The 14,144-nt window shown below is 38.6% G+C and overlaps 1 protein-coding gene across 1 annotated transcript in view; it reads left to right on the top strand.

The window, feature by feature from the left end:
- LOC109844315 (probable LRR receptor-like serine/threonine-protein kinase At1g06840) overlaps window positions 1–14,144 on the top strand; it is an 81,300-nt gene that overhangs the window by 56,368 nt on the left and 10,788 nt on the right. Inside the window, 3 exon segments of the mRNA XM_020413303.1 lie at window positions 3,197–3,480; window positions 10,246–10,297; window positions 12,212–12,462. Of these exon segments, the coding sequence (XP_020268892.1) occupies window positions 3,197–3,480; window positions 10,246–10,297; window positions 12,212–12,462 (587 nt within the window).

Below are 14,144 nucleotides of genomic sequence, written 5' to 3'. Positions count from 1 at the left end.
GTATGGCGTAGTTCACATGTTCCTCTACCTGAACTTCGTTACAGTTTATTGTGGGCTCGACTTTGGGCCCATTTGAAGTGTTTAGCCTCATGAGTGTTCACTTCTTGGTTGTAAACCGAATCATTGGCCTGTTTATTTTAACCGTCTACAGCAGCTCCAAGCGTCCCTATCGCGGCTCCCCTCGTGACTTGCCTCACTTGTTTTCAAGAACTTCTACAATACAAGCCTTCTCGGTCAAAAGCAACTCCATCAATTGCCAGAGAATACAGATCTCTGCAGAACCGCCCTTTACTTGGGACAACTCTTATTGAAGCCACTTAATCTCAGCCTTTATCAAAAAGAAACTCTGATCGGGAAGGAGGCTTAGATATGGAGAAGATGAAGATGGAAGAAAATAGGGACAAAAGGGGCTAAAGGATAGCTAAATTCTAGGGTGTGAGGTGAATCTCACCGAATATTTGATTGCACAGAGAGATCCTAGCCTCAAATATCTAAAGACAACAGTCTTGGCGACCCTCGTCAATCAGTGAACCTTGTCTAAATAGTCAAAGTTGAGCGATTATCGCCAAAATTAAGTCAAAGTGGAGCACAACCAAACTTAACCCTAATGGGCTAAAGGTAGTATAGCTCCGTGATAGCCGCCAAGTTTTTCTTTGGGTGGTAATTTGAAATGATGTTGACGTGTAGGTGGTCAAATCACTATACTTGCTAGTGCACGCATCTAGCATTGTTCATTGAAGATTGTGCTAATTATCCCTACGACCCTATAATGTTTGGTCATGGAGATAAAAAGGCTATTATAAATTTTGCTCTGATCATTTAGTCCCACTTCACTGACAATAGTAGCTTTGCGACCATAAAGTTCTAAAAAGTGTCCCGAATAGTACTACGTTACAATTAATTAGTAGGGTGGCGTCAGCCCTGCAATCGGAGTTAAGCTCGGTGACACCCTCAGATTTTAGCCTATATATACCCTCCACCATTTCAAGGGCTCTTAGTTCATTCCGTTGGCTAGGGTTTTTGCTGGCAGCTGCCTTCTTCATCTCTTCCCCATTTTAGCTCCGCCACCCGAAATTTTACTATTGCAAATCAAGAGTTCTTTGCCTTCATTGGCTCTAGTTGGTTTATCTGGCTTGCTTTGCTTGCAAAGCTTAGTGTTCTTCACCATTATCACTCCTGATTGGGGTTTCGTTTATCTTTGGAGGTGATCCCTTTGAGGAAAACTATATCTATTTGGAGTTAGCTCATCATCCCAAGGCAACCCCGTACAAGACAATTGAGTTCCTCAAATAGAGCTCCCCTCATACCAAATTTGAGAACAAAGATGAAGACAATCTCGACAACTGAAAGCAATGTCATTCGTGTGGTCAACATAGCCAAGATCTAGTCGCTTTCAGCACATCTCCCCATAATCTCAAACTTGTAATATTTAAGTGAACAAGTGTAATATATATATATGTGTGTGTGTGTGAATATGGATATCATTGGTACCAAGGACCAATTTTGGTCTTTGATAGTGAAGTGACTCATTCCCATCCACTCATTTTCAAGGAGGGGACCATTTCCAAATGGAGACCATTCAAATGTGTGAATAATTAGGTGGAGACCATTTTCAAATGGCTACCTTTATAGGTATACATGAGAAGCATGCACGTCACTACCAAGCACCAATTTAATGATTGCGTACCATGTGTACTCATGGTGTACTCGTATATATATATATATATAGTATATATAATATATATATATATATATATAATATATATATATATATATATATATATATAATATATATATATATATATATATATATTTATATATTTATATATATACATATATAATTCAAATTGTGAACTTTTGGGCATGAAAATAATCCCAATTCATTTAAGTTATACCTAGTCGGCCTTCTAGAAATAATCTGTTAAGTTAATGTAAACTTCCTAATGACAGTTTTGTATTCGCCCTACACCTTTATCTTCATCTACGTACATACCATTTATTGCATGAGGACACTAGTGGCATTAAGATACGGGGAGGGTTGGATAGAGGGTTAGCAAAAGGTTTTGCATGTCATAAAGCGAGATGACTTGTGGAGAATGGGGCGCGAGTTTGTGTATAAGAGGGGGATGAGATATATGGTATGGAAGATTAGGTGAAGGGATAGTTAGAGGGGCTGGGTTGGGGGATGAGGGATAAAGGGGAGAAAGGATAGGAGGGAGGAGAGATAGGGTATAGGAAGGGGTTTGGTGGAGAGGGGGGAGAGAGAGGTTAGGTTGAGGAGATGATGGGTTGGATTTAGGATAATGAGAAGTTTTGATGCTCTATAGCTTAGGTAGAGAGAAATGATTGTTGCTTAGGTGAGAATTTCAAATGACTGTTGCTTAAGAGAGGGAAAGGGAGATAGTAAATACAGTAGGCATAATTTTATTGGATTGTTAACCCAGCACGAGTCATTTTAAAACGGGAAGCAGAAGGATTTACAATGCTATTTGGCTATTGTTAATCCACTGTTAAAGATTATCAAGTGCACACAAGGTTCTTGATAGCAGATAGCTTCGCATAGCGGTGAGGCAGTGTAAGGCTATTGTGGCTATAACAGTTTATTGCGCAAAGTCAAATGGCAATTCAATTTAGATATGTATAAATATTCAAAAAAATTACAGAAAAATCTAAAATTTCTACAAATGCATATTTGATGATTTATAGGGTTCCTAAGTATGAAATAGATGTGTAACAATTGCATAATATTAACAAAGTATTGATGCAATAATTCCCCCAAAACAATTATACCTTTTAACAATTTGAATTTCAGCCTAAAATCAATCACTTAAAATCATATATTTCATTTCATTATTTTCTCCATAGCCACAACCTCCATGTATCCTCTCGTACCCACTGTTTTTTTTCCTCCGATATGTCCATTAAGGTCACCTCTTATGCATAAATTCTCCAACAGATATCTAAAAGTACACAACTCCTCTATTATCTCAAACTTTCAGAGTTGCCTACCTGATTTCTTTTTTTTAACTGACTATATTAGGATCTATGTGCAGTGACATGAGATATGGACAGACTGCAGAAAATAATTCTAATATTTTCACAGGATTACGTTGTTGATATGCATGTGTGGGTGTGTGTGATTCCGTTTTATTTAACATTCGAAGTGTGTACCCATACGATCTCTTGTCTTTTGCAGTGTCAAAAATCTCAATCAAAGTTGATGACGTGAAATGCTTTAAACTTGAAGAAATGGCATCAGCTACAAAGAATTTCTGTAATTCAATGGAAGTTGGTCGTGGAGGCTACGGTAAGGTATATAAAGGAATTTTGGCTGATGGAACACTTGTAGCCATAAAGCGTGCTCAAGTAGGATCACACCAAGGCTCAAAAGAGTTTTTGACAGAAATTGTGTTGCTTTCAAGGTTACATCATAGGAATCTTGTTTCTTTAGTTGGATATTGTGATGAAGATGATGAACAGGTATACTTTCTATCCTGGTGTCATTATGGTTATCAGGTGCAATTTTCTAGTAAAAGTTGTTCCTTTACAGACTTATGTGCGGTAGAATTTGCTTTGTGTTAGTTAAAAACTTCAATTCTGAATGCTGAATCTAAGTTTACGTGTGATGAAGGATTTAGCATTGAAAGCTCACATATTTATAAACAGCCATACAAATAATTGATGTTTGTAAAACGACTATTTGTGCACATACTTGGTCCTGTGATCATTGTCAAGAGGCACGTAAGTAGATCGTGGCGCCAGTACATTAAATGATAGATACTGGACGCATAGGCATTTCACATTATTCTGTTTGATTATACTGTTGGGTTTGTTGTCTTCTCCACAGAAGATAGGACATCTATCTGTCAGATCAAGAGAACAGAAAGAACATTGTTTTGTACTTTGCTCACACCACTAAAGCATAGGAACTTATTTAGATAATACCGTTGAAAAATACTTGGATCTCAGGATCTCATATAGCGTGAGAGTTCTTTGTCGTTCCGTTGGGTAATATTTTTATCGAGATTGCTGTTTGGATTCCAGGAGTTTTCTTCTTTAGTGGTTTCGGTTTAACTTGTAACTACAAATAAAATATAATCTTGAATTATTGGAAATAAATTAACATAACTGTTAGAAGTGATAAATCAGAGAGTCTACACTTTTCATTCATCCACATAGGTTTATATAGGAGTACATATGAGTAATAGGCTAATGGGTTAATGGGCCCTAACTTGATAACCCAAATACTAATTCTAACACTCCCTTTCAAGCTGGAGCATATATATCAACCATGCCCAGCTTATTACATAGAATGGAAAACACCTTAGGTGATGTAGCTTTAGTGAGAATGTCAGCTAACTGTTCTGAAGACGGAGTGAACTGAAGAGAGATAACTTTCTTTTCCCAAGCATCTCAAACAAAATTATAATCAACTTCAATGTGCTTAGTTCTCTCATGAAATACTAGATTCTTTGTAATATAGATAACGGACTGGTTATCACAATGCATAGGCATAGGTCTAAGCTGGGTAAAATCAAGCTCTGTTAATAGCTTCTGCAACCATATCATCTCACATGCAGTGTGAGCCATAGTTCTGTATTCTGCCTCTGCACTAGATCGAGAAACTACATCTTGTTTCTTGCTCGTCTAAGTAACCAGATTTCTTCCAATAAAGGTGCAAAATCCAGAAGTAGACTTTCTATCTCCTATGTCTCCCGCATACCAAGCATCAGAAAAGACAGAGATATGTAAATGTCTATGTTTCTTGTACAATAATCCTTTTCCAGGATAGTATTTAACATAAGCTAAAATCCTCAAAGCAGCAGTCCAGAGATATGTAAATGTCCATGTTTCTTGTACAATAATCCTTTTCCAGGACAGTTTTTAACATAAGCTAAAATCCTCAAAGCAGCAGTCCAGTGAACCTCTCTTGGTTTATGCATAAATCTGCTCAGTACTCTCACTGTAAAGGTAATATCAGGTCTGGTCACAGTAAGATAGATAAACTTGCCAATCATTCTCCTATATTGACCTGCATCATCTAGGAGAGGACTATGATCACGCCACAAATCCACATTCATCTTCGTTGGAGTGCTTGCTGGCTTACACCCCAAAAGACCCATTTTTTCTAACAAGTCCAATACATATTTCTTTTGAGATAGAAGCAAACGATTTTTTTGATATGCAATCTTAATCCCAAGAAAGTATTTGGGTTTTCCCATATTTTTGGTCACAAAATGACGTGAAAGGTACTCCTTAGTCTCTGTTAAGGTAGTAATGTCACTCCCAGTTAGCAGGATGTCATTAACATATACTGTCAGAATCACCAAACCAGATTTAGTGCGTCGGATAAAGACTGAGTGATCAGACTGACATCTTTTAAAACCGACATTAGATATAGCAGTACTGAATTTCTCAAACCATGCTCGTAGACTCTGTTTGAGATCATAAATCGGTTTTTTAAGCCTATAGACGTTCTCCCTCTAAGCTACATACCCCGGAGGTTGCTCTATATAGACTTTCTTCTGTAAGTCACCATATAGGAAGGTATTTTTAACATCCAGCTGAAACATGGTCCGATCCAGATTAACAGCCATAGAGAAAAGTAGCTGAATAGAATTGAGATGGGCAACAGGAGAGAACGTCTCAAGATGGTCGATCCCATAGGTTTGAGCATAACCCTTAGCTACAAGACGAGCTTTATAACGATCAACTGAACTATCTGTGCTATACTTCAAGGTATAAACCCATCGACAGCCAACCACCGTAGCACCCGTAGGAAAAGGTACAAGATCCCAAGTCCTAGAAATAAGTGCATCCATCTCCTCATCCATGGTCTGTTTCCAAGCAAGAACTAACACGGCCTCCTCATATGACCTGGGTAGAGATATAGAGGACAAAAACAAAGCTAACTGACGAGAAGAGGGAGTAAGACGGTCATAGGAAATAAAATCAGATATAAGATGATTAGTACAAGACTGTTTACCTTTCTGATGAGCAATTGGAATATCAAGGTCAGAAGGATTAGGAGGAGGCAGACCTGCAACGGGAGATGACTATTCGGCTGGAGCAGAGAGGGACAAGAACCTTTGAACGGCGACAATACATCAGTAGTGACGGTGGTGCAGGTGGCACAGTAGAGGCATCCTGTAATCCTGGAAAAGATCTATCAACAGAAGGAACAGAAGCAGACAATGGAACAGTAGTAGGAGCACTAGACGGAAGAGGCACAGATGGATTGACAATTGGAGATGAACCATCCGAAGAGAAGTATGAAACTGACTCAAAAAAAGTAACATCTGCGGACACAAAATACCTCATGATGGATGGATTATAATACCGATAACCTTTTTGAGTGCGCGAGTATCCTACAAAGACACTTAATAGATCGGGGAGATAATTTATCCAGTCCCAGAGACATCCTGAACAAAACAGGTATAGCCAAAAAAATACGAGGAACCACAGGAAATGTTTGTTTATCAGGATAAAGGCACGTGAACGGTATTTTACCATTAAGAACAGAAGAGGGCATCCTATTGATCAGGAAACATGCACTGAGAACAACATCAGACCACAAATACTTTAGAACATTCATATGTATCATCAATGTTCGAGCAATATCTAAAATGTGTCTATGCTTCCTCAGCAACTCCATTTTGTTGTGAAGTGTGAGAGCATGAAGTTTGATGAAGAATACCCATATTTGCACAAAAACGAGAGATCATTTTTCATGTATTCCAAGGCATTATCGGTACGAAGGATACGAATAGAGGTGGGAAATTGATTTTTGATTTCATTGTAAAATATTTCAAAAACAGATGAAACCTCAGATCTCTCTTTTAAAAGATAAAGCCAAGTCATGCGAGAGAAGTCATCAACAAAAACCTCAGATCTCTCTTTTAAAAGATAAAGCCAAGTCATGCGAGAGAAGTCATCAACAAAGATAATAAAATATCTATAATTAAAAGATAAAGCCAAGTCATGCGAGAGAAGTCATCAACAAAGATAATAAAATATCTATAACCTCTCACAGAAGGTATACGATAAGGACCCCAAACGTCAGAATGGACTAACTCAAATGCAAAACTGTTGCATTTATCAACACAACTCTGATAGGTAGCACGATGGTGCTTACCCAGTTCACAAGACTCACAACCTAAAGAAGAGACAGACGACTCGATAGAAATGACTGACCGAAGTTTTGATAATGATGGATGACCAAGGCGTTGATGCCATAGTAAAGAATGATGAGACTTTTCTGCAACAAGACCAGTAGTGGGCGTATTGTCATCCAAATAGTATATGCCTTCTCTCTCATGTCCCGAACCAATCTTCATCCCAGTTGTTAGGTCCTAAAAAACACAATGAGAAGGAAAAAAATGACTTTACAGTTGTGTTTTGTGAACTGACTGATGGACAGTAAACTAACAGGAAACTTAGGAAGATATAAAACATCAGTAAGAGTCAGCGATAAAGTAGCATAGACTACTCCATCACCAAGAACTGGAGAGTATGTCCCATCAGCGATACGGACCGATGGAAACTTGTCAGAAAGGTTTAAGGAAACAAAGTGATCCTTTATACCTGTCATATGAGAAGAGGCTCCAGAATCTAATACCCATGGTCTGTGAGGAGGGGCAATGTAGGCAATCATACCTGAAGAGGATGCATGAGTAACAGTATAACTGTTTTGAGAGAGATCGAGTTGACGCAACCGGTCAAACTCAGCCTGAGAAATTAAAACTGTGGAGGAAGCAGAAGTAGTAGGAGAAGAAGCAGCAGAGGTAGTATCAGCTATTTGGGCCTATGCAGGACGATCAAATTTTTTCCAGCACTTCTCAGATATATGGTTCTTCCACAGTGGTGGCATTGACGCAGATTCCTATTTGAGTCAATTTGTCTTCCACCAAAAGAGCTTCGTCCTCCCCCTATGTCGCGGCCACGTCCACGACCACGACCTCGATCTCTGCCACGTCCGGAGAACATAGCAGACTGGTCAAGAGACAGAGTAGACAGTGAGGCAGCAGTATCTCCAGTAGTTACCTGCATAACTCTTGAGAAAGTAGCAGTCAAAGAAAGAATAGTATCTCCTCCTAGTATCTGGCCCCGCACTTGAGACTATAAAGTGGGACTCAGACCCGACAAGAACTTGGACACTGCAAGATCCTTACAATATCCCAACAGTGTTGGTGCATTCGTAACGGCGAGCTGATGCATCTCTAACTCATCGATGAAACTTTTCAGTTCACTAAAGTACTTACGTACAGAGCGATCACCATGTTGAAGAGAAAAAAGGCGTTGATACAACTCGAACACACATGATGCATTTTTCTCATTCCCGTACATAATTTTTAAATTATCCCACATCTCCTTAGCTATGTTTGAGAACATGACACTGCTATTGATCTGGGCTTCCATGCTGTTAAGGAGCCAAGTCATCACACAACAGTCAACAGAGATCCATGCGGGATACATAGGATCTGTAGATGCAGGAGGTGAGGCCAGAAGATGAGCTAATTTGTTCTGAGCACCAATGAAGATGCGGAAGGTTTGTGCCCAAAATAGATAGTTGGTGCCATTTAACTTCATCGTGGTCCCTAATACAACTTTAGGGGCAGAGATCTCAGTAGTAGTAGGGTTAGTAGTAGCAGCAGAAGAGATATCAGATCATGTTATCGGTACAGACAGGACAGTACAGTAGTAGAAGAGTCGTAATCTTATTGTACAAAACCCTAAGGTTTAGAATAGAAAACCCGAAGGTCAGTGTTCAGGAACCCGAAGGTTAGTGTGTAGGAATCCGAAGGTTAGTGTTCATAAACCCGAAGGTTAGAGATCTCATCCAAGAGATTTTTTTGTGGTATTATATAAATATATATATTCCTTTTTTTTTATCTGTAGCCCTTACACCCTCAACAAGAATACAACACTCCACTTAATACAAAGTCCAACTAGGCCCAAAAAAGAGCCCAAACCCAAACAAATTAAAAAAGTAGCAGCTAAAAAAAAGAAAAATCTCAAGAGGCCAAACAAATCACTCCGCAGGACGACAAAACAACCAGGCCCAACAAAAACACTCTGCAGGACGACGACGACAATGACGGTAGGCGCAGACGACGACGACGTCGGCTAAGGACGGCGACGAAGACTTGGATCTGGGTGAAGTCGAATGAAGTTGGCGGACAAAACAGCGACGGCGGTCGAAAGAGATTAGGGTTTTTTTGATTTAGGGTTTCAAACGCCGTCGACTCCGAGTTCAGAACCATCAGGAGTATGTTCGCGAAGAAGAAGCTCGCGAAGAAGATGAGGCAGAGAAGGCCGATCCCTCACTGGATCCATATAAGGATGAGGAAGATCTAGACGAAGAAGGGAAACAGGGAGAAGATCGGATCTGGATGAAACACGCGGTAATTTTTCATTTGCTGGCGATTAGGGTTTAAGAATTAGGGTTAGGGAATGCTCTGATACCTTGTTAAAAGTGATAAATCAGAGAGTCTATGCTTTTCATTCATCCACATGAGTTTATATATGAGTACATATGAGTAAAAGGCTAATGGGTTAATGGGCCCTAACCCGATAACTCAAATACTAATTCTAACAATAACTATAAATTAATTGAAGATAATTTAATTTTTCAATGTTTTTTTGAGTGGTCAATCACTTACATGTCTTTCAATGGAAGTTGATTTAATTATATTTTAATATATAACTAGGTTTTTACGCTTGTGTCGAAACTACTTTATTTCAGTTGATATGTTCACAGAAGGTGAGCCTTGGTGCAATAGTAAGATTGCTGCCTTTTGACCTAGAGGTCACAAGTTTGTCTTGGTAACTGCATGTAGGAGTAAGGTTGCGTACATCTGGTTCTCCCTAGAGCCTACAATGGTGGGAGCCTGTGCATTGGGCAGCCCTAGTTAATACCTTCTCATTGTGGCATTGGCTATTAGCTTTGAAAAAATATATTTCAGGACACAAGGAAACAACATAATATTTAGGATAAAAAAGAAAAAGAAAACTCAAGAAATGGCAACCGATCATTTTCCTCTGATAATCTCTCATCAAGGAAATGTCCTCGTATGTGGCCTTGAGAGGTCCATTCCGGAGCAAATTTATCCATGACATTCTTGCTTATCTCGACAAGTTAGTGATGACAACATAAACTAAAATTTTATTTGTTCGTAAACTATCGTGCATAACATTACAATTGTCATTCGAAATTTCTTGTCCACTAATTCTTATGAACTGCAGATGCTGGTCTACGAGTTTATGCAAAATGGTACTTTGCGTGATCACCTCTCTTGTAAGTTGTTATTATTCTCCTATGTTTTGCATTATTACTGTAACTTGTTTTCCTTTTTGCATATTGTTATGGTACTTCGTATCTTGTCGTAGTTGTGATCCAACTTCTAAAATCTAAATACACAGCTTTTGCTCTTTTGGGGCTCATGCTCTCAAAGAAAAGCCCGTGCTGATACTTGATGTGGACAATGAGTTTTCTGTTTCTCAGCGATCTGTTATCTACTATTCCTTTTACCTTGTCTAATCAAGGTTTTCCAAAATAAATAACTTCTATTCTTTGGAAAAAATTCCTTTTTTGTTCTGAGCATGTGCTCGCTACGTAATGTTTCTTCCACCAGAACCAGCTGGCTGGTGTTTTTCAATGCCTATGCTGCAGTAACTTGACTACTTATTCTCATTTTTGAGTACCGAGATCTGGATCTACAATAAATAAATTGAATTCCAAAGCCTTCGTAGGGAACTTTTCTTAGTTGGCAGCCTATGATAACTAGGCGGGCCATCATCACAATAACAATCAACTCTGGTCATTGCAATTTCCGTGTCCTCCAACACTTGTGTATGAGAGATCATATGGTTGATAGCTCTGCTATGTTAATACTTAATACTGTACAGTTATATTCTAAATATATAACTAATGGGACCTATTCTTTCATGGTAAGAGCTTAACCAAAGAAATGCTCTCCGATGTACAAGTTAAGAGTGGAGATCACAAGGTGTTGATACACAGAACAACCAGTTAAGATTGTAAGCTTCTACCAATATGTTATTGCATGCGTCCATATACTGACGCAACTGATTCCCATTTTCTGATACAATCATTCCAGGGCTTTGATCTGCCATTATGTGTTGTGAGCCATCTAGATACTTTGCTTGCACTTTTTATTTCGAAGAAAGTTTGAACTAGGGAATTGAGGGAGTAAATCTGGTATCTAAACCTGTTCATGCACTTGAATATTGTTTACTTCCATGGGGCATTCCTAGATCCTTTCATTTGGGCTAAAGGAGTGTTGTTATTGTAAAATCTGTGAGGATTGAGGAGCTTTTTGAAATCTAAAAACTGAGCTTGCCGGACTTATAAAAGTTATTGGTAGATTTTTTTTTTGATGACAAGGGAAACCTGGTCACCCGAGCTCAGAATTAACTCCTTCGGAGCCCCGCCAGTGGCCCTGGTTCGAATCCCCTCGGTTATTGGTAGATTTTTTCTGCTTATAATATTGTGCTTTCAGTGAGATGGAAGAAACAGTATTTGACAATCAGAAATCATTTACATAGCGTATGATTAACTTCAAGCAACAAATTGAAACAGCTCAGGATGCATTTCAGTACTGATATAGGGAGGATCAACTGTTGAGACTTGATAGATTGCGTTGAGATTAACAGCATTTTTATGCCTTGGTTCTTAATTGAACTTTAAGGTTCATGTCGATAATGTATTTTTCTCAGTTATGTAGATGTGAAGTGATTGGTTAAATTTTGTCTGAGATAAGAACTTTTGAACCCCTCCCTAACTAATAGTATCACCTGTATATATGTGGTGCTGCTTTTTCACTATTCCTGAAAAAACATCTGATTCCTATATATGAATAATTTATGAGGATTGCACGTGTACTGTCACTCCTATTCTATAAAGAGAATTAATTTCTTTAGGATACAGTTCTACAGATGGATTACAGGTTCTATGTATTTATGAAATTCAAAAAAGATTCTTCAGTCTACTGGGCTTCATGCGCAGAAAAGTAAACACTATCACAAGTCACAACCTACTTTTTCAGTCATACATTTTCTATTGATCATGGAGGAACAGTGCCTTATTTGCCACCCACTTCAATTCTTACATCATGACGACTGAAAAAGTTGTATTCTTATTAAATATGTTGGATCTAATTGATATTCTTTGGATAATTCGATATAACAGCTAAAGCAAAAGAACCTCCCAGTTTTTCAATGAAGTTGCGCATTGCATTGGAAACTTCTAGGGGTATTCTTTATCTACATACTGAAGCAGATCCTCCTATATTTCACCGTGATATCAAAGCGGGCAACATATTGTTGGACACAAAATTTGTTGCTAAAGTTGCTGATTTTGGGCTTTCACGGCTTGCGCCGGTAGAAAATGTGGAAGGAATTGTACCTGCTCATGTTTCAACAGTGGTGAAAGGAACACCGGTAAGTGTGTTCCAAGTTATACTTTGCAGTATTTCCGAGTACCTTTTCCTCCATAACATTGTCTCCAAATGTGTAATTACTAGCCATAATAATGCGAACTGTAATCTTTTATAGCAAGAATGTATCTCATGTATGAATATAATTCCGTCTTGGGTAATTACGATTATTTCTCCCAAAATTACCTTCATAACACATATCACCCGATGTTTTTCAATATATTTCCTTCCAAAGTTTATTACACTTGCATTGACATCGTACTGTTCAAAAAGGATCATGTGTTCATATGCGATCAGTTTATGAAAAATTGTCTTTTTTGCCATTTTTTGTAGTTTGAGAAAGGAGTTTTTTTAAAAAGACCTTTTTTGCTAAATAATTAGCATAACCGACCGTTTTGCTAATTATTTAGCAAAAACTGCCTATTCGAAACATACGGGACTGCTAGTCCCGTATGTTTAGTCGCCATTAATTGGCGGCTAATACCACCTAGAAAACCTACGGGACTACTTGTCCCGTAGGTTTTGGGTGTGGGCTACATCACACCCAGCAAATCTACGGGACTAGTAGTCCCGTAGATTTGCTGGGCTTTTGTTTTGGGCTTCTGCTTAATGTACGAGACTACTAGTCCCGTACGTTAAGTAGAAAGTTCGCCCAGCAAATCCACGGGACTAGTAGTCCTGTGGATTTGCTGGGTAACCTCTAAACATACACATGCCTCAATTGCTTCATATATAGTGTTTTTTGACCAAAAATTGTGCAAAAATATAGCACCCACTTCGTATACATTGATATACAATATAATATTTATAAAAGTTATAAATTTTAAGAAATATAAACACTGGATAATAACGCATTTAATCAATTCACAACATCACCACAATAGATACGTCACATACATATCAACATGACAAAATACTCTAAACAAATCCAAATGTATCAAGTTTATCCATATGATAATATATAGTCTAAGCTAAATAAATTCAAATGTATCAAGTCTATCCATACGAGAAAATATAGTCTAAATAGAAAAGCTAACAACCTAAAAGTCTTACCCCTCTCCCATTGTCTCCCTCTTCGCACCCGCTCAGATCGTCGGCGGCCTCCTTCGACTTGAGCTTGTATGTGCTCGCTCTCCGGTTGTGTGTGGGGCTGTGACAACCAGTTTCATCGTCGTGCGTGCAAGATCTACCACGTCTTCGTCGGCGTGCATATAACCTCTCCTCATGCGCCATCTGCTCACGACCTTCATGCCGATCCGCATGAGTATGATGAAAAGCTCTACGAACCCTCGTCACTATCCGATGTAATATCGATTGATTCACTGAATCTCCTGTGGCGGTAGCTATACCCTCATTTGCAATCCCCTCTATCTTGTCCATAACATTTATCTACAATTACATAAAAAGATATAATGATATATATAAGCAACCAAAAGCTAACAAGAGATTGAAAAAACTGTAATTTGCGTAATTTACTTACCCATTCTCTCTCATCTGCACCTCTTGGTACATATCTTGCTTGTTGAGAGCGTATATTGATTTGTCGACTGGAGGCGTGGTTTGAGTGATTATCCACCGTCTGGTAATCCCCCAATACCATCTAATGTAATCGACTTCCTCCATCGGAGGATAAAGCTGCTCGACAATAAGTTGATGCTGATCATTCCATCTAGCAATGTATGGATG

This window comes from Asparagus officinalis, chromosome 6 (genome assembly GCF_001876935.1).
Source record: "Asparagus officinalis chromosome 6, Aspof.V1, whole genome shotgun sequence".
Lineage (NCBI taxonomy): Eukaryota > Viridiplantae > Streptophyta > Magnoliopsida > Asparagales > Asparagaceae > Asparagus > Asparagus officinalis.
Note: the sequence above shows the minus strand (reverse complement) of the source record. Positions and strands in the feature narration are given on the sequence as shown.